Here is a 21,011-nt window from a genome sequence, read left to right on the forward strand (position 1 = left end):
GAAAAACAGAAAGGACAAATAGAAAACAATAAAATGGTAGACTTAAATCCAAATATCAATATTTTGGGCATAAACACACCAATTAAGAGACAAATTGGATGTATTAAAAAAGACCCAACTACATGCTGTCTACAGGAAACACACTTTAGGTTAAAAACAAATGGATATAAAAAGATGTATCACGTAAACACTACTTAAAACAAAGCTGGAGTGGTTATATTAATGTCAGACAAAATAGACTTCAAAAAATTAAGAAGGATAAAGAGACAGTGCATATTGATAAAAGGGTCAATTCACCATGAAGACATAACAATCCTAGGTATGTATGCACCTAAAAAGAAAGCTTCAAAATACATGAAACAAAAAATAATAGAATTGAAAGGAGATGTACACAAATCCACAATTTTCGTTGGATAGTTCAGCATTCCTCTCTTAGTAATCAATAGAACAAGGAAAAAGAAAACCAGGAAGAGTGTAAAAGAATTGAAACCACCATCAATCAACTGGTCCTAATTGACATTTATTGAACACTCTATCCAAAATAACCTTTTTTTCCCCCAAGTGCATATGAAGCATTCACCAAGACAGACCATATCCTACATCATTAAGTAAACATTAACAAATTTAGAAGAAATGAAATAATATAACATATGTTCTCTGACCTTGATGGAATTAAACTAGAAACCAATAACAGAGAGATGGTTGTAAAATTTCCAAATACTTAGAAGTTAAACTACACATTTCTAAATAATACATGGATTAAGGAGGACATTACAAGGGAAATTAGAAAATGTTTTGAAATGGACAAAAATGAAAATGCAGTATATAAAACTTTGTGGGATGCAGGTCTCAAATCAATAATCTAAGTTTCCACCTTAGGAAATTAGAAAAAAGAGCAAAATAAACTCAAAGCAAGCAGAACTATGGAAATAATAAAGAACAGAAATCAATGAAATAGAAAAGGGAAGAACAATAGAGAAAATTAAAGACACAAGGTAGGTAATTCTTTAAAAAGATTTTTTAAATTGATAAACCTCTAGCCAGACTAACAAAGAAATAGAGAAGACAAATAATCAGTGTGGAGAATGGATATGTGATGTCACTATAGACCCTGAAGTTAATAAGGATATTAAGGGAATACTATAAACAATTCCACATGCATAAATTTGACAATTAGATGAAATGGACCTATTCCTCGAAAATCACAAACTACCAAAACTCACCAAAGATGAAATAGATAATTTGATTAATCCTTTAACTATTAATGGAATTGAATTCTTTGTTAAATCCTTCTGAAAAAGAAATCTCCAGGCCCAAATAGTTTCACTGCTGAAGTCCAGCAAACATTCAAAGAAGAAACACCAATTCACATATCTCTTCCAGAAAATAGAAGAGAGAATACTTTCCAACTCTTCCTTAACCTAATAAAGGGCAACTACAAAAAGGCCTATAGCTAACATCATAGTTAATGGTAAAAGACTGAACACCTTCTAAGATTAGGTATAAGGTAAGACTTACTATAAAAGCTACAGTAATCAAGATAGTGTGGTATCGGTAAAGAGAAAGACACGTATCAAACAGAATGAAGAGTATGCAAAGGTGCAAAGGCAGCTCAATGCACAAAGGACAGCCTTCAACAAATGGAGTTGAAACCATTAGACATCCACATGAAAAAATATGAACCTCAAACTAAACCTCACACCTTATACAAAAGGATCATGGAAATAAGTGAAAATTTTAAACTCTCAAACATTAGAGAAAATCTTTGTGATATTAGGTTAGGCAAAGTGTTCTCAGACGTGACACCAAAACAACTATCCATAAAAGGAAAAACTGGTAAGTAGCACTTCATCAAAATTTAAAACTTTTGCTCTGAAAAATACACTTTTAAGAGAAATGAAAAGACAAGCTAGACTGGGGAAAAATACTTACAAATCCATATCTAATAAAGGACTTGTATCCAGAATATACAAAGAATTCTCAATATTCAATAGTGAGAAAACAACTCAATTTAAAAACGGGTAAAAAAGTTGAATAGACACTTCACCAAAGAGGGAATGTGGAAGGCAATTAAACACACAAAAAGATGCTTAGGGCTTCCCTGGTGGCGCAGTGGTTGAGAGTCCACCTGCTGATGCAGGGGACACGGGTTCGTGCCCCGGTCTGGGAAGATCCCACATGTCGTGGAGCGGCTGGGCCCGTGAGCCATGGCCGCTGAGCCTGCGTGTCCGGAGCCTGTGCTCCGCAACGGGAGAGGCCACAACAGTGAGAGGGCCGTGTACCGCAAAAAAAAAAAAAAAAAAAAAAAAAAGATGTTTAACATCATTAGAGAAATGCAAATTAAAACTGCAATAAGCTAATACCACACACCTATCAGAATGGCTGAAATAAAAAATATTGGCAGTTCCAAATACTGGCGAGAAATTGGATCTCTCATAGTGGAAGGCAAAATGATATTGCCACTCTGGAAATCTGGTAGTTTCTAAAAGTTAAACATAACCTTTACCATACGACTGAGCAATCCCACTCATAAACTTATGTTCACATAAAAACCTATACACAAATATTTGTAGCAGTTTTATTCAAAATCACCCAAAACTGGAAACAACCCAAACATCCTTCAACGGGTGAAGGTAAAACAAACTGTAGCACATCCAACAATGGAATACCACTTAGCCATAAAAAGCAACATGTGTGAATCTCAAAGACAGATAGAAAGTAGCCAGTCTCTAGATGTGACATCCTCTATGATTCTATGTATGTGGCAATGTGGAAAAGGCAAATCTATAGGGAATGGAGAAGAGATGGGTGTTTGCCAGAGGTTGGTGTGGGGCAAAGGTGTGACTGCCAAGGGGCAGCGTAAGGGAATTCTTTGGTTGATGGAACTGCCCTGTGTCCTGATTGTGGAGGTAGTTACACGAATGTGTTAAAACACAGAGAACTTTACACAGGAGAAAGTTAATTTTATGGTATGTTAATTAAAAATTTTTAAAAACTGAAAAAAAAGATATTCAAATAAATTTCTCTTTTAAAATGTTTTCAAAGAAATTTTCCACCTGGGTTTCTTCCTGATGGGTTTCTTCTGCTTTGGGGGGGCTCTGCCATACCAGCCCTGGTGTTTGTGGTTCTGTTTATTCATCTGTAAAATGAGATCAGTCTTGAGTAGCGATTTTCCTTCTCCCCCGACCCTAAAATTACACCCCTGGGCAGGCCCTTTGTGGAAGTGAGGGCGGGGCAGGTTTGGAGAAAAGGAGCATTTGGCCTCCAGTGGGCTCTGACCCACGAGCAGTTGTGCTCTTGACTGGCCCATGTACTGTTTGTCTGAAAATCTCTAGATTAGAATAGCTGCTCTTGACCCAGATCCACACATACCTCGGGGGTTTGAACAATCCTGGATTTCAGGGCCTACTGGTAGGGCCCACTCATTTATCCCTTTGGCACATACCCCACTGGACCCCAGCGGTCAGCCAGACCAGGGCACTGGCTCTAATGATCAGCAATCTAAACAAGGCCCTTTGGGGAAGATGGAAGTGTGCTCCTTGTTCTAGGAGTCCCAGATTGCACATGGATTAAACATTGTCCTTAATCCAATGGGAAGTCTGAAAAGGCTTTGAGGTCTAGGCCTCCTTAAAGGCAGGGTCTGAAAGGACCGAAACCATTTTTCTCCCACACAGGATGACTTTTTGGAAGAGCACTTTCTAAGCAATAAAGGGCTGTGCGCAGGCGGGGAGCTGCTGTTGTGAAGACGACTTGCTGACCCGGGGCAGCAGGGCCAGAGTATCATTCGTGATGAGAGCTGCCAGTTACACCAAGCACCAAGCACCTACCATGTGCCAGGCACCGTGCTAAGGAAGCACTGAATCTTCACGACAACCTTGTGAGGAAAGGGCTGTCATCGCCTGGACGAGGAAACTGAGGCTCCAAGAGGCCCCACATCACACAGGCAGGAGGTGACAAGGCTGGGTTCCGGTCCACAGCTCCAGCCTTCTGAGCTGAGGCCTGTGAGAGAAACCTCTGAGCCTGATGTCAGGCCTGCTCTCCACACGTGCCCCGAGATGGAGACTAATACCACCTTTCATCAAAGGCTGGTAGGGGATCTTGCCACGTACAACAGCGCTCAAAAAGAAATGTTTTTTAAGAAATTTTATACAATGGAATGCTTCCTTTGAAAACTATCTTATGCGTAAGTCCAATCTAGAAGACCAGGGTTGAAGGTGGAAGCAGGGTTGGCTTGGGGCCCCCAGGGCTCCTGGAGTACTGCTTGAAGGCTACTCATCCAGTAGGTTGGCACTTACTGTGAGAAGCATGGGAGGTGCCATGATGCTTAAGGCCGGCTTCGTGTTCAAAAGAATGAGGCGGGATTGTGGCAGACCCATTCCTGGGTTGGTCGGTCGTGGGGAGGGCTGCAGAATACCAAACTTGCCATATGCGCAGGGTGCTGGTCCATTTGGTTCACTCTTCCCTCTGGTCAGCAGCCATGAGCTGTCACTCACAGGGTAGGAAACTTATCTTCACCATCTTACATTTAATAAGCTGAATCTTTAAAGTTATGAATTATAAGATTAAGAGCTGCAGTACCCTTCCTTTTTACTTGCCCTTAAAAAAGGCATCATCTGGTTTTTCTGTATCAGTGAAAGTAGAATGTTTTAAGTACAGATCTTGGTGTAGGATCAATGGCAGATCTGTACCTCTGACCCTGGGGCAGGGGCTGGTGGAATGGCTCACAGTGGAATCATCAGACGGACCTCCTTCTCATAGATGTCGGGGATCACTCCCATGGGGGAGCTGACCATGTGCACAGTGTTCTTGCCAAACAGCTGGAACTCATAGTGGATGAGCTGCTCCCAAAAGCCATTGTTGGGCCGGATGATGGGCCGGCATGACTTGGTCCACGTGTGGGCATCCAGCAGGGACATGGCGTGGTATTTCATGAGATAGGCAAGGCAGAGGGCGGCCGAGCGGCTCACGCCGGCGGCACAGTGCAACAGGGTGCGGCCCTGCTTCACCTCCACGCTGTGGATGTGGTCTGCAATGGGGTCGAAGAAGTCACAGAGACGTGACATGGGTGTGTCAGCCACAGGCACCTGCACATAGTGGATGTCCTCATATAAGGTGTTCACCACCTCCACTGAGACGTTGATGACTGTGGTGATGTGGTTGCTGGAGAGCATGAGCTTGTTGTTGGCTGCTACCCCGTTGCTGATATACAGGCTGCTGGTGATCTGTGAGAGGCCGCTGACCGAGGGCTGCCGGAACTGAACCGGGAAGGCACACGGAGATGCTGTCATCGGGCTGGTGGCTCAGCGGCCGGTGAGACATAGATGCTGCATCTTCCTGCTAGGCTGTGTCCGTAGAAAACTGCAAGGAGGGAGAAGGGACAAATGAGGAGCCAAAGTTCTGTCCCCCCACTTAACATAATTCAGTGGCTGCCCACTGTCACGATGAGATGGAGCCCCTAAGCTTGGCTGTCAAGGCCATTTGTGGCCCAGCTCCTGCCCACCTCTTCAGCCTCCTGTTAACCTTTCCTGCATCCTGAAGGGCCTTGGCTGGGCTGAGCCACTTACAGTTCCGTATGGAGGGTGGTCCTCTCTGGCCCAGGGCCTTTCCTGCTCTCATCCTAGAACCCCCTTTCCTTACAAGCCTGTCAGGTCCTAATCTGTTCCATTCAGCTGTTGAGCATTGGGATCTTAGCCAAGGGTCACTTCCTCAGGGAAACCTTCCAGAACTACACCCCTCCCCCATATTTGATCAAGTTCCAGCTCCAGGCAGGCCCTATGTGCCCTGCTTCCTAACATTTCCTGAAGAAGTGCTTTTGCCGTGATCTGTCTGTGAGTTCTCTTGGGATATCACTGCATCTATCTTCACTCCTACTATATCACCAGTGCCCAGTTGCGTGTCCCCACAAGTAGGTGCTTAAAAATATTTGCTGAGTGAAGAAATGACTCCAACAACCACAACTCTGCCTCCTGAGAGGTTTTCTGGAAAAGATGAGGTCTCTGGCCATGTTTCTCTAGAACTTTGGGGAGGAGCTGGGTGGAGGTGCGGGTGGTTCTTAGGCTGCTGGAGAGGAAGGCCAAAGGCTGCATCGACAAATCCTACCTGCCAGTACCCCAGAGTCCAATGCAATAGGCTCACCCCAGGTAGGGCAGATGGGGTTGGTTTGTTCTAGAAGTCTTGTGAGGGTAGGGGAAAAGCCCCACCCCCAACTTCAACCAGTTGGAAGCCTAAGTGCTAAGGAATGTTCCAGATCCTCATCATCTGAAAACCCAAAGAGAAGTGGACTGAGGGCCCCCAAAACTAGTACCTAGTGGGCAACAGGAATAGGAGAGACTGCTGTTCATCACAGGGACAAAAACTGTGCAGAGGAGATACTGCTCTGCAAGGTGAGGGTAATAATGAGAGGAAAGTCATTTTCATGCTAGTCAAGAAATATTTATCAGGCACTGTAGTGGGTGCTGGGGATACTGAAATGTACAAGTCAGCCATGCCCCCCCCTCAGAGCTCAAAGTCTAGTGGGAGAGACAGACATTAAATAGGCGATTATGGGTGCAACAGAGTTGGAAAATAGGGATAACAGTGCCTCCTTATAAGAATCTTCTGAGGATTAAATGAGGTAACCTGGGTAAAGTGTTTAACAACAGGGCCTGGCACATTTATCTACAAATGATAACTACTGTTGCTGTTCTTAGGAAAGTTAAAATGCAGGGCATTATGGGAATGAAGAATAATGGTATTTATTTCAGGCTGGGGCTACGGAGTTGCGAAGATCGCCTGAAGAAATGACACAAAGATCTGAAGAACGTTTAGCGTGAGGGAGAGGGAGAGGGAGAAAGAGCGACTCGGCAGCATCTCAGTTTCACCATTTTATAGCGTACAAAGCCTTTGGTTCGATCTCCAAAACAGCATAACGAGCCGGTGTCTGGAGTTAATATCTCCATTTTACACACGGGGAAGGTGAGGCGGAATGGGGAAAAGGACCTGTCTAGGGTCACAAAGCAAGGTTCAAAAGCCGGTCTTTCTGGTCTCATGTGTGGGAAAAGTGGGTAAAAACCGCGGAGTTTTCGTTAATACTGGGTTATAAACGTGGAACAAAGTCCAAGTGTTGACGGGAGAAAGGGGCCGCTTCCAGGGGTGAGTCAGGTAGGTTTCCTGGGGAGTTGGCGTTGGAATGGGCTTCTTCGCCCGCTCAGTGTCAAGACCTCGGTGTCTTACCTCTCTCTCGAGGGCGGGAGGGCAGGTTAGTTCAGGAAACAACCTTGGGCGAGGGTCTCCAGGTGAGAGAAGACCGGTCACGACCCAGGAGCCACAATCCCCGCCGGCCCGGTGCTCCAGTTTCCATAGCAATGGTCCCTTGTCGCGGGGAGGAATGGGCCGTGCTGGGTCTCCGGAGAAACCCAGGCCTCGTCTCCCCGTCCCGGAGCTGCCCCGCCCGGATTCACCCGGTTACCCGCCCTGCGATCACGCGGGGACTACAGCAGTCCTAGTCAAGAAGTAGGGTCTGCTCTGTGCGCTGCACCCGGCAGCATGTCCCCAGCCAGTTTCCGTGGCAACGCTCCGGGCCGCACCACGGCAGCTGCCGAGGGACAATCCTGCCGCGTCCGCAGCCTTCGGGGCTTTGCGCACAAGGCCCGCCCCCAACCCCCCACCCCGGTCCCGCCTTCCTCTCGCGTCTCCCGGGCAACGCGCGGTGTTCAGCTCCTCGCGTCTGCGCCCGTCACAGATCTTGGTTACCGACCGGGTTCCCGTTCCCGAGTCGCTCTCTAAGGTGGAAGGAGAGAATCCTGCAGTTAGCCAGCAGCCCAGGCCCTCCGTCACATGGAACCTAGGGTCGCCCATTGCTTGTGCGGTGGGCCCCCGGGCGACCACCAGTTCTGGCACCAGCCCGGCCTCGGCCTTCTTCCGGCGCAGCCGGAAGGCTCGGCAGCCGCCCCGACAGATCTGCTTCCTGCGGCCGCGGACCGCTCAGTCGCCGCTGCTCTTCAGGTGCGGCCCGGGGGCACAGAGCGTTAGTCAGAGCCCGGGCCCCCGGGGGGAGCCGAACTCCCTCAGACCCCTGCTCCCTAAGCCGGCCGCGGGGACCTTGGCCCTGGCTCTTCAGAGCCTCGGGCCCCTCAGAGCCCAGCCCTTTCTTAGACCCCGGGAGAGTCTGAATTTCCCAGCCCAGCGCCTCGCCCGCCGTGGAGCCCGAACGCCCTCAGTCCAGACTCCAAGGGAGTCTGGAATTCCCACCTCCAACCCACGTATCCTCCGAATCGCCGCGGGCCCGGCTCTCTCGTGTCCCAGTTTTGACGTCGTGTATCCCGAGGGTCCCTAGCGCCCTCTGGGCCGAGCCTTGAACTTCCTTAGAGCCTGATGAGGCACAGGTCCCCTCAGGCCTCACACCCCCTCCTCAGCCTCTACTTTCCGCAGTGGCCCAGGGAAAGCCCCCAGTTCCCTCAGCCGGGCCCCAATCCCCACAGACCCCAGTTTCCCCTCTCCTCCTCCATTTCACAGATCCCTCACAGCATCCTCCAGGCTCCCACAGAGACCTTGCTTTGGAAAGCAATTTGGTTCAAAATGATCATTATTTATTACTTGAAAGGGAATATTTCCATAAAACTGCCTTTTCCCCCCTTCCCAGGAATTAATGGTAAATTTGGTGCACCACTGAGTGGGTGAAGACTGTTTCATGTGTCTTTAAGTATTTTAGGTCTTTTTTGTTTGTTTTTCTGACGGAATTTGGGAGACTTTTGTGAGCATCTTGATCTCTAAACTAACCTTTTCCAACACCTCATGTCTTTGCTTTTAGAAAAAACGTAAACGGGAGATAAGGGGTGTTTATTTCTACTAGTTTGTAAATGTAAAAACATTCATAAAACCACAGTTCCAAACTGGCTGAAAATGAATTAGGAAAAATTTTAATCCTTCAAAATGTTTTATCCTTTAAAAATTGTCCTATCAAAGTAATATACATTTATCATAGAAAAATCAGGCAAGCAAAATGAATGGCTAGAGACAATCACTATTACCATGTTGGTGTATGTTGTTCCAGATCTATTCATATATATGTACTGCAACATGCTTACACATTTTTTTTGTGGGGGCTTGGGGGGGTATATGTCACAAAACAGTTTACTATTTTGTAATCTTTTTTCCCCCACCCAATACACTTTGGATGTCTGTTTTACTCATAACTGCATAATATTTTATTGTATGACCTAACCACAATTTATTCATTTGCTTCCCTATTGTATATATAGGTAGTTTCCAAATTTTAGAAAGAAAATATTATGAATAATTATTTTTAAGTGGGAAAAGATATGTAGTTGCAAAACCACTTCACAGTGTCACCAAATTATCAAAAAGTGAAAACTTAAGGCCTGGTATTATCCATTTTTGACCAATTCCTCATTTTGACCAAATTGTTATCTCTAGTTAGGCCTGGAGCACCTGGCTCCATTCCATCACACTCCATCCCATCCCAACTTGACCTCTCACCCTCCAGAGTCTCCTCAAGTCCTTGTCCACCCCAAACTTCCTTCACTTTTCCAGACTTTTCCCAAACCCTTTTCCCTTAGAATTCCCCCATCAACCAACCTAACCTCTGTCCAAACACTTTATTCTCTTTTTTCCTGTTTCCTCTGACCTCCCCCACCCAGATCCCCCTTATACCTAGGCTTGAGCAGTGCCCCCCCACCTCAACCCCCCTCAGATTCATCCCTCTGACTTTGCTTCTTTCATCTAAGATCCTCGCCTCCCATTTCAAACTGTGTTTTCTTAAGATGACTGCTCCTGTAAACAGTTCTGAATCCCTGTTGACACTTCTCTTGTGGATTACTTTGACCTTTCTACATCCTTCTCAGGATGGTTTTCCCTCTCAGCATCCAAGAAACACCCATTTAGCGCACATTTCCTACAAGAAGAAACCTAGGCTTACTCCCTTGCTCCTCTGACAACTATGACAGGGTGGTGCCTCTCCCAAGAAACTTGGGGAAGCCTCAGCCACTACCCCAGGATCCCATCAGATCAGGTCCTGTCCTAGCCCTGGCCTAGCCATCAAGCCTGTACCACCTTGTCCTCCCTCTCCAGCTTAATGAATTCCAGTGAAGCAGCACTGAAAAAATTTTTACCCAAGAGCCACTTATCTCGGGTGATTATTCGTGACAACCTCAGTGCACAACGAATCTATGAGATGGAGGTAAAGTTGTCACAAGCTTTTGCATTAGAGGGTGTTAGTGGCTTGATCCATGTTCATTTCACTCTCCCCAAAACCTTGCGGGGAGATCACAGATCTTAGAGGTTATAGGAAGCCATCAAAGTACTCTAATACAAGCCCATTTTACAGAGGAGGCAGTTGAGACTCAGGGTTACTGATTTGCCCAAGGTGTCACAGCTGTTCCTGAGCTGAGGGAACCAAGGAGGACTCCATGTCTCTTGGCTCTGGTGGCATTTTTTTCCCTCAAAGTACATTAGCTTTCTATTTAGGGACTCCCTGAATGGATTCCTACTATCTCCCATAAAAAGAAGTCTTGGCTCTTAGAGCTTGAAGTGGCATTGACACCATTTGGTCATTTTTTTCCTTCAGGGATTATCCCTCACTTTCCACATGAGAACTGAGGCTCTTCTACTTTTTGTTTATGAACAAGAAGGGTTTGACCTGCTTACCCAGAAGCCCTCAGAAGAAGAGGGAAACCGCAGCAGCAGCATCCCACAGACCCTGATTAATTCATTAAATACATATTTGGGGCCTGCTTGGGACAGGCACTGTTTTGGGCACTAGGAAGAGGCTAGTGAACATGATGGACTCTGAGGATGTACTCGTTTCTTCCAGCGGAGCAGGCAGCCCAGAGTTGAGCCGCTGTCCCCTTCTTGACTCTGTTGAACCTCCCTCCATGTTCCAGGACCAAATCTGGATGGCGCATGGGATTCTGACATTGAAAACAGTGGGAAAGATGTAAGAGATGGTGTCAGATCCTCTTAAGGGTCACAGAGACCAAAAGAAGACTGGAGGCCTGGGTGTTTCTCCCTCTGCTAAATTTCCAGTGGCGTGGTGTAGTGGAAATAGGGTGGACTTGGACATGGGCAGGCCAGCTTTGTGTGAACTTGGGGAGTCACTTTTCCTCCAGGACTCTTTTCTCATTTGTAAAACAGGATCTATTGGGATCCTCTCAGTTGCAGGTGACACAAACTGAACTTGAACTCGTTCAAGCAAAATAGAGAATGATGAGTTTACATAATCAAGGGTAGATAGGGCAGGGTCACCAATGTTTGGGATGAGTGATGTCAGGGACTCCAGTGCCATTGGATGTGTCTTCCACTCTCCCTATCAGCTCCCCTTCTGCTTCTTTCTGCATGTTGGCATCGTTATCAGGCTGGCTGTCCCTGGGGAGCATGGCCACAGGAAACCCTGGCCTGTAGCCCAGAAAGGAAATGGAGTGCTTCCATTGTTGGTCAAGTTAGACAAATCCTGGAGAAGGACTCCAGTTGGCTCAAGTTGGGTCACGGGCCCATCCATGCCCCAGTCACTGTGGTCAGGTAGTGTAGGCTACTCTGACTGGCCCAGGATGGGTTGGGGGCCAACCCCTGTAACTAGTGGGTTTGGAGATATTGCACCTCTGGTAAGTGGGGTGAGGATCTGTGAGATATAACTGGAAACTCTCTTGAGTTGGCTTTATATGTGCCATCCTCCAGCCATCCAGAAGGTCTCCTTTTGAAGCCGTATTGAACGCTTACATGTTTTGGGTACACAATGTCCATTATGTATTATTACCCCATTTAATAGTTCAGCAAACCGAGGCTCAGAGATGGAGTAACTTCACTAAGGGGTGTCATTGCGGACTTGCAAACCCAGGTCTGACTGACCATGGTGCAGGATGTTCTCCCTAAGGACAGGGACTGTCTTCTCTGTAGACCCAGTGACTTGCTGCGGGCCCAGCTTGTAGGAACTCAGTAGATTTGAGAGGCTTGAGTGGCAGCGTGGCAGTCTTTCTCTCTCCCCCGCAAAGTGCTCCCAGCTTTGGCTAGCCACTGGCTTCTCAGGGCCTCCAGGAGGGCAGCTAAGATCTAGTGTCTTGGGAATCCTCTGAGCAACGCTCTGAGAACAGTGCATGATGGCCGGTATCCCTTTATCTATGGCCACAGTTCTCAACCAGGATGGCTTTGCTCCTCAGGGACTCTGGCACTGTCTGGAGGCCTTTTTGGTAGCACAAGTGAGAGTGGGATGGTGCTACTGGCATTTAGTAGGTGGAGGCCAGGGATGCTAATGCTGCTAAATATCTTACAATGCACAGGCCAGCCCCCTGCCACAAAGAATTACCTGGCCCCATGTCAGTAGTACCAAGGTCAAGAGACCCTGATCCATAGTAAAAGTGCTATCACTCTGTGCCTTGCTTAGAAATATCTGGGCATGTGTCCCATCTTCCTGACTAATGTTGTAGTTGCTGTGAAGACCTGCAGCTGATTTTTCATAGTATCCTCTCCACAGCTACCTCATTGGAATAAGTAAATGAATAAGACAAAGGATATGCCTTCCAAAAGCTAGCAGTCTTGTTGGGAACAGGATAGAAATGGTAGAATAGAATAAATAAGTAGAGTTCAGTGTGACATAGGGGGTGTCACCAACAATATGTGGGGGGCACCAAGTGAGTAATAGGGACTGGGTGATAGGAGTTAAGGAAGGGGGTTTACAAGATGCACCCTTTCTCCTCCTCCCCTCCCCTCTCTTTCTCACCACTCTTCAAATAGAGATGTTAGGTCAAAATCAGGCTCTGAGGCTGCAGACTGTCAGAAGGTACCATAGGAGTTACCTAGCTCAATGCCCTCACTTTAAAATAGGGAAACAGAGGCTCCCTGTGAGCCAAGTTATTGATGAAATATTGGGTTCAGCTGGCTCCTTTTCCACCCTCCTATCAGGAGCACAGATGCCTCTCTTACTGTGAAGTAGCTTCTTCATCCTAAACTCACCTTTGTTTTTTGTAAGACAAGAGCTTCAGACAAGACCAAGAAAGATGGGCCACTTGTATGACCACCTGAAAAAAAAATTCACGACAGACCAGCTCAGAAAGCTGGGGCGCTGGCGACGGGAATCCATGAACGTCTGGCAGTACCTGGATAGCATCCGAGTGTACAAGGAGCCTAACAAGAAAGACCAACCACCCTAGTCAAGGCAGAGTGATCTGCCCTGGGGCCATGATGACACTAGGCTGACGGGAGAAGAGCTGGAAGGGAGCCAGTCTACACCACTGTAGAACAACAATAAATGAGACTAGTGGACAGTGGAGCACAAAACCCCTCAGCAATTCTAATATTTCTTGCCCTGTCCCATTCCCTCTTTTCTGGTGAAGCTGATTCTGATAGTCCTGTAGCTGCCCAAGTGGAAATGGCTGAATCGAACCAGCTTCCAAGGTTAAGGTATGACCTTTGGTACCCACATGTCTGGTACAATGCCAGGCCAGGTGCACTGGGACAGTGGTACCTTGGATGAGAAGGGCTCGGTAATGCCGCTGCCTGGCATTCCAGTGGTAAGGAGTCAGGGTGGGGCATCAGGCAGACCTGGGTTAAGGGCTATTTCTGCCATCCATCAGCTGTGTGACTTTGTAACCTCTCTGAGCCTCTGTTTCCTTATCCTAAAGAATGGGGAAGTAGTGCGGGAACCTACCTCCAAGAACTGGCATGAGGATGTGGAGCGCCTGGCCCGGGGCCTGTCATTCTCAGTGGCTCTCATCACGATGCCTGCAGTTAGCTTCCAGCCTTGTCAGTCCCCACTTCCTGGCCTGCCTGCTGTCCCAGCTGTGCCCCGACAGCCCACGACATGCCTTTACTTGCTCAGGCTCCTCATCTAGAATGCCTCTTCAGCCCCTCAGGTCTCTCAGGAAGCTCTCTGCATCCTTCAGGCCTTATCTCAATGCCATCCCCCCCACCCCACAAGCTTCTCTGACTGTCTTCTGCCTCCTGCCTGCCCCTCCCACACCCTGCCCAAGCCACATGGGTTCCCCTCCACTCTGAACTTGGTTTACCTGTGGTGGCTTCTCTCTGCCTTCCGTGGTAGATGTTTGGGTATTTGTCCCAGCCCTTGATTAGACTGTACAGTCTTTGACAGCGGGGGCCAAGGATCCCCCAAGATTTAGTTCAGGCCTCTTCTGTGCCATTTCCCCCACCCAGCCCCACCAGAAAAGGCTGCTCCTTCCCGTGCCAACACATCTGTCTGCACTGAGCATGCAGTTGGCCATTTCTTGTTGCTCCCTGTCTCCCTGACCACATTGTGAATGTCTCGATGGCCAGGATGCTGACTCGTTCATCTCTGCAACCACAATGCCCAGTAACATTGAGTAGTTACTCTATGTTTTTTGAATAAATGTTCATTCCTTTGTTTAATTACAGCTTCAGCACAGTGCACAGAGTAAGGGCCTGGTACATATTTTTTTAAGTTAACCAAGTCCTCTCACTTTACAGATGAGGAAACTGAGGCCCAGAGAGGTGACCTGACTTGCCTAAGGTCATGCAGCAAGTTAGTGGCAGAGAACTAGAAGCAGGTTTCCCGACTGCCGTGGAGTGGTCATTCTGCATCACCACAGTTGCTAGGTAAGGACCTCAGTCCTCTTGGTGGCTTTCAGAAGCCCTCTTCATTCGTCCTCATCCTCATCCTCATCCAGGTGTGGGGAACCGGATGTCAATGATGCTTTTATTTTCCCTTTTTTTTTTTTGGCCCACTGCATGGCATGTGGGATCTTATTAGTTCCCCAACCAGGGATCAAACCCACACCCCCCTGCACTGGAAGTGCCAGATTCTTAACCGCTGGACTGCCGGGGAAGTCCCCTATTTTCTCTTTTAATGGTCTTCTTTTGAAAACATGATACTTTTCAGTGGGAGCCCAAATAGTTTTTTTCTAGGTTTTTGTCTGTTTTCTTGGCTGAACACAACTGATTAGAATAATTGACTTTAAATATTTAAATTTTATTATACAAGCAATATGACCACAGTTGCCCAAAACAAAAATTCTTCTAGTAGATCAACCATTGCTAGCATTTTGATGTGTTTCTTATATTTTGTGTATTCATTTCACTTCAACAACAGTCTTTTTCCTTGGCACTGTACCTAGAGAAGGGGAAAGGAAGGCTTTGGGGATCCTGGTGTCTTCAGAAGGCCCACAGAGCAGCCCTAGCCCCTCTTTTCTCCAGAGTGTCCCCAGGAATTCTCCACCTACTAGATCTTCCCTAATGCAGCCTCTCTGAGCCTCACCCCAGTCTAGCCTCTGGCCACATGCACCCTTCTTCCCTGGATGGCTGGCCTTGGCAGAGGGTCTTTGCATCCTCATGCTGTGGCCCAACGGACTGGGGGACCCCTGGGAGTGGGGCAGGTGGGGGAGTTGGCATGTCAACCTAATAAGTCACTTTATAAGCCACTAACTCGTTTCAGACTGTGTGGACTTAGTCTTCCCATTTTTGCATGAAAAAAACCAGAGGATGTTGTATTTAAGTAAGGAACAAGAAATGATGAAATTCTGGAGAAACCGCCTAATTGTTGAGAGAAAAAAAAAATAAAAGGGAAGGAAAATCAGTGAAGGAAGAATGGAGGAGTATTGGATGGGAAGATATTATCTAAGAAATAGAATCCTGAAGCTAAGGAGGGCCTTAGGGATTCTTTAGTCCAGAGGACACACACACACACGGAACTCTTAGTTCAAATGAAGTCTCACCTGGAAGCCCATTCCAGTAAAACCACTGACGTAGTCACATTTATTGAGCACTCATATTCCAGGCACAAGGCTCAGCTCTTTTCAGACATGAGTCATTGATTCCTCCCAACAACAAAGTAAGTAATTTTCTTAGCCCCGTTTTATAGATGAGAAACTGAGGCTCAGAGAGCAAGAATCCCACCTAAGATTGGGCAGCTAGTAAGTGACAAAGCCCACCTCAAGCCTGTCTCATCCAAAGACCATCTCCTAAGTGCCATGTGATAAGCTCCCAATCTTTATCACTCTAGTTGGAAGTGGAGGCTAGGGACCCTGAGCCCTCGGGAGCATGAGCTCACAGACGGTGATGTGGAGCCTCAGCTGTGTTGTCAGCTACCTGAGGTTAGGTGTTTCACAGAGAGCTGGACTAAACTCCAGGTCCCCCTTCTACCGAGTAGCTAAGGGGAACTTGTCACCCATTCTGTGATGGACAGTCTGTTAGGGAGAGTTAGGCTGCGTTAGCTGTGGATGAGGCACATGCCCACCCAGGAAGTGGAAGAACAGAACACAGGAGTCCTGACCATTGCCCATTAGCTATGTAAAGATGTTTTCAGTTTTGTCCTCAGGAAACCTTTGTGGAATATCCTTTGTGTCTGAAGAACCGTGCTGATGGCAGGGGGCAGATGAATGATGCTCTTTTAATGGGATTGAGTGTTTTGGGTGTACCTTTAATTCTTCATGAAGACACATTTCCTTCCCTCCTCCCCTTTCACCACATGCACGTCACTCCTTTAGGGTACTTGAAAAGCCTTCCCAGTTTAAAAATCTTGCTAGGTGCACAGTGGACCTAGTTCCTTCTCCAGAGTTCTCCATGACCTGGAACAAAGGGAGGGAACTTCTGTTTACCGAGCACCTGTTACACGCAAGGCATTTTATATCCTACCTCATTCAGTCCTCACAATTGTACTCTTCAGGTATCACGCCCACTTTTAAGGTGAGGAAACCGAGGCACAGAGAGGCTAAGGAACTTACTTGGAGTCTCTAGGTTTGAACCAGGGTGTGAGATGCATAAGGCGTACTCTTTCCACACCACCTGGCCCCAGTGATGCTTGGCTTCATTGCAAGCACCGCCCTCAATTTCAGCCATTGTCGGCTGCAGGAACTGCTCTGTGAGGGATGCCCATTCATGGCCCTGGGCCCTGACTTTCTTCCTAGGCTACCACTGTTGGCCATGTGGTCAGTGACATGGCAGGGAGGAATTCTTGGGTGAGGACTCGTTCCCCTCATGGCACATCCCAGCTCCAGGCTGTCAGGCAGGGGCAGTGGCTTCAGATCCCAGCAGGTGCATGTGGAGCAGCCTACCAAGGGGCTAGGCAGCTAGAATTATAGGGGCAGTTAGTCAGGGAGCAGGGGAGGCAGTTGCAACTAAGAGTGATCCCAAAGTTCTTACATATCCACCCCATCCATCTATCCACATACCCATCCACCTATCCACTCACTTATCCATCTGTCCATGTGGCACTTCACCCCACAATCAGAACACAAAGGTGGAGAAACTGATTTTCTTGTTTGCTGTGACACCTCTCACTTCTCCCAATCATTGTGGGGAAGTGGGGTGACCTGCCGACTGGGAGTGCCTCTGCCCTGATTCATTCCAACCTTGGGCAAGTCACATCTCCGCGCTGAGAGTTTGGGGAGCTGGAAAAACCTCAGAGCTGCCTCACACAGGCCCTTCCTCTTATTTCATCAACGGGTGACAGAGGCAGAGAGTGGGGGACTGTCTTGCCAAGGTCAGATAAGGAATTAGTGTTGGATTTGGGACTGGATGCCAGGGCGCTGCCACTCATTTGTAAAGTGGGAATGGGAATCCTGGCTCTCCTCACTTCCTGGGATTGTAGGGAGGACCCCACGAGATAAGTGGTGGCAAAGTGCTTTGAGAAGTGAGGTCACCAGGGCAGAAAGTCCCAGAGGTGCAACCAAGGCCCCAACTGCTGGGCCAGCACAGATCCCACAATGACCACAAGGGGTCAGCAGACGCATGTGCACTCAGCTGGGATCTGCTGGAAGGCGCATACCTGTGAGCCAGGGCCTGGCAGGGAGACCAAATCATTTAATTCCTGGAGACCCCTAGCACAAACAAGAGGATGGATGCATCCCAGCCCAGCCCATTGTTGAATCGGGAAGTGTTATTCGGGTATTACAATTCAGAGCCTGGTCCAGCCGCTGACTCAGGAACTCTGCAGGGCTTTGAGGGCTCACGGGGCTGGGCCAGGAGCAGGCCTTGACTGGGACCCCCTGTCTTCCCCAGTAACCTTTCTCTGGGCTTCAGCTCTCTAACCTGCAACTGTTCCAAGGAGGGTGGTGCTGGTGGCTGATGTCTGCACTTCCTTCTGTTCTCAAGCCTGGGATGTGGCACAGAGCGTTGCACACAAAATGCTCCATAAATGTCTGCTGAGTAAATGGGAGCAACTCCTGCCCCAAACAAAGCCAGAAAAATCCAGGTCAGCTTGTGGCCACAGATACAAATGTAGATGCTGGTTTTTGTCTCCTTTACCCAGGAAAAGAGACGCACAAGCTAAGAGGGAGGCAGGGCAGCATGTAGCTAAGAGCACAAATTTGGAAGGAAGGCCTCAGTTCAAATCCCAGGTCAGCTGCTTTCCAGCTCTATGCCCCTTAGCAAGTGCCCTGTAAAATAAGCCGGTGTAGATTTCCTCTGCTGTTATGCAATTAGATCTGGCTTACCTCTTGTCCCTTTGCCGAATGAGAATATCTGGCTGGAAGCTCTGCGTGGGGCAGAATGAGAAATAGCAGAGTCAGGAGGGCTGTGTTCTGTGGTGCCAACATCCACTATGCAAGCCCTTGCTGACCTCAGGTGTTTCATTCAGTTTCTTTAGAGAAGAGACATGTTTTCTGCCTGGGAAAATGTTACCTGCACTTTGCAAACTTCAGTGTAGAGAGGGGTAGGGCAGTGTGTTGGAGCAGTTATCCTCCCACCTCCCCCCCACCCCCCGCCCCCACCGTCCATGCTCCAGGTTGTATGTGAGTCTGTTTATTATGCACTGAGCAGATATGAAAGGATATTGGAAAATATGTGTACGGCATACAAATAATACAAGAGACCCATGGGCTCACAAACCTGTTTGAGGAATAAAACCCCCCATTTTAGTTCCCTGTTCTCACTCCTACCCTCTGCCATAACCTGTTGAATTTGAGCCCAAAGCTTCCCTGGATTCTCTCAAGCCAGCTGGCTCCTACCTCCTCTTTAGCTGGCTTAGACAATGTTCTCAGCTGCTGCTTCCACCTGTTTCACTCATAAGAGTTCTCATCCTCTTTCCATATTCTAAGCACTTGTTGAAATCTCTCATTCATCAGTGATCCGTCTTTCTTTCTTTCTTTTTTTGGCCATGCCGCACGGCGTGCGGGATCTTAGTTCCCCGATCAGGAATCAAACCCGTGCTCCCTGCAGTGGAAGCTCGGAGTCCTAACCACCGGGCTGCCAGGGAATTCCCTCAGTGATCCATCTTTATTTAAAATTGAAACACTCCCAACATGGCCTTCCCAAGCCCTCTTAACTGTTCTCTTTTTCTCCATGGCATGTCACCTTCTAAATGATTTATTTGGTATATTTCTGTCTCTTCTTACTAGAATGTAAGCTCCAGGATGGCAGGAATTTTTATCAGATTTCTTTCACTGCTCAATCATCAGGGCCTAGAAGAAGACTTGGCATATGATATGAATTCAATGAACATTTGTTAAATAAAGTCTTTCTATTTCTATTGCTGTTGAATGCTTAGTACTTTTGTAATTTTTTATTTTGTTTCAGTGGGGTCTCTTTGGGTCTCAAGAAAGATGGAAGGCAAACATGGGTTCTTGTCAGATACCCTGAGCTAAAAGTCTCAGTGTCAGTGGTCCTTAATGTGGAGGGATCATGGACCCCTTTAAGATTATGATGAAACCTACCACAAATCGGCACTTACACTTAAAATTTACGTATAATTTATGAAAACCATACACTTCATCTTAAGGACCTGTTTTCTTAGAACATTTCTGGAAAGATGTGTAGAAACTATCAACACACTAGCCCCAGAGAGGAGGAAGAGGGGAGTTCTTCTTTCATTATATATCCTGTATACTTCAGTTCTATATAGTGCAAACATTACAATTTCAAAGTTTTAGAAACCAGTTAAATATTTTAAAGAAACCTATGTTCTAACCCCTTGGGGTGATCACAAGCTCACATGTGTTCAGGGGCTAGGGAGGTCAGTGCACGTGGCTTTAGGACAATAGGCAGAGGTGGGAGCTGTGGCTAAACGGAGCTTGCACACCCCACCCCAAGATGCTTAAATGCAAATGGCATGAAAAACATGGTGTTGATCAAACTTTTCTGGACTGTTTTTTTAAAAATATATTTATTTATATTTATTTTTGCCTGCGTTGGGTCTTCATTGCTGCCTGCGGGCTTTCTCTAGTTGCAGAGAGCGGGGGCTACTCTTTGTTGCGGTGCACGGGCTTCTTATTGCGGTGGCTTCTCTTGTTGCAGAGCACCGGCTCTAGGCGCGCGGGCTTCAGTAGTTGTGGCACACAGGCTCCAGAGTAGTTGTGGCGCACAGGCTTAGTTGTTCTGTAACATGTGGGGTCTTCCCACACCAGGGCTCTAACCTGTGTTCCCTGCATTGGCAGGCGGATTCTTAACCACTGCGCCACCAGGGAAGCCCGGGATAGATTTTTTAAAATCAGTGATGTTTAACCTTTCTGGGATCACAGACTCCTTTGGGAATCCCATGGAAACTAGGGACCTTCCCCCAGGAAAATGCACAGACAGGTAAAACTCCACAGGCTACTGCAGCATCTTCACAGACCGCCAGCTAAGGTTACCCAGGCATGTCCAGGAGCTCCAAGAACTTCGCTTTTGGATGCGTTCCTTGTACTAAAACGCTCGGCTTACTAAACTCTTTCTCTATTCCTTTAGAGAGCCTGAACTATGTTGCCACTTGCGGCGAAGTGCCCTGGCTAAAGCAGAGGCCAGCTGGCCCAGGTGGTGGGGCGGTGGCTTCGGGCCCCTGAGCCTGGTGGCAGCGGGAGGGACCCATAGACAGGTAATGGCTGCCATGGGGGGCGGTGGGCGTCCTCCTCAGCTTTTAGCGTCATCCGGCTGGGCCCCTGCGCTTCGGGCGCATGTTCTGGGTTTTGGGGAGCGAACCTGCCCGGGTCAGAGGCGGGGAGCTCCGGCGCGGGGCCCGCGAACAGAGCTGCGCTGGGAGCCGGCGGGCTCCGCATTCATCATTGTTCCCACAGCGCCTGGCACGGGTTGGGGCGCAGGCAGGGATGGTGGTTCGAAGCGCGCCGTCCCTTCCGCGTCGC

General features: G+C 47.8%; 2 protein-coding genes across 2 annotated transcripts; one reads left to right on the plus strand and one right to left on the minus strand.

Moving 5' to 3' along the window:
- Positions 1 to 2,271: 2,271 nt before the first annotated feature.
- On the minus strand, positions 2,272 to 7,643 carry DUSP18 (dual specificity phosphatase 18). Its single transcript, XM_022600333.3, has 2 exons — positions 7,213 to 7,643; positions 2,272 to 5,358 (listed from the first exon to the last, which is right to left on the minus strand). The coding sequence occupies exon 2, from the start codon at positions 5,286 to 5,288 to the stop codon at positions 4,722 to 4,724; it is 567 nt and encodes a 188-aa protein (XP_022456041.1). The 5' UTR covers positions 5,289 to 5,358; positions 7,213 to 7,643; the 3' UTR covers positions 2,272 to 4,721.
- On the plus strand, positions 7,344 to 20,569 carry C14H5orf52 (chromosome 14 C5orf52 homolog). Its single transcript, XM_030764267.2, is given in 5 exon segments — positions 7,344 to 7,442; positions 7,496 to 7,983; positions 10,069 to 10,182; positions 12,964 to 12,981; positions 12,983 to 20,569. Coding segments are annotated over 5 exon segments (876 nt in total). The 3' UTR covers positions 13,140 to 20,569.
- Positions 20,570 to 21,011: the final 442 nt, after the last annotated feature.

Source organism: Delphinapterus leucas, chromosome 14, assembly GCF_059928025.1.
Source record: "Delphinapterus leucas isolate spDelLeu-1000000601 "Yukka" chromosome 14, BTC_Dleu_Yukka2, whole genome shotgun sequence".
Classification (NCBI taxonomy): Eukaryota; Metazoa; Chordata; class Mammalia; order Artiodactyla; family Monodontidae; genus Delphinapterus; species Delphinapterus leucas.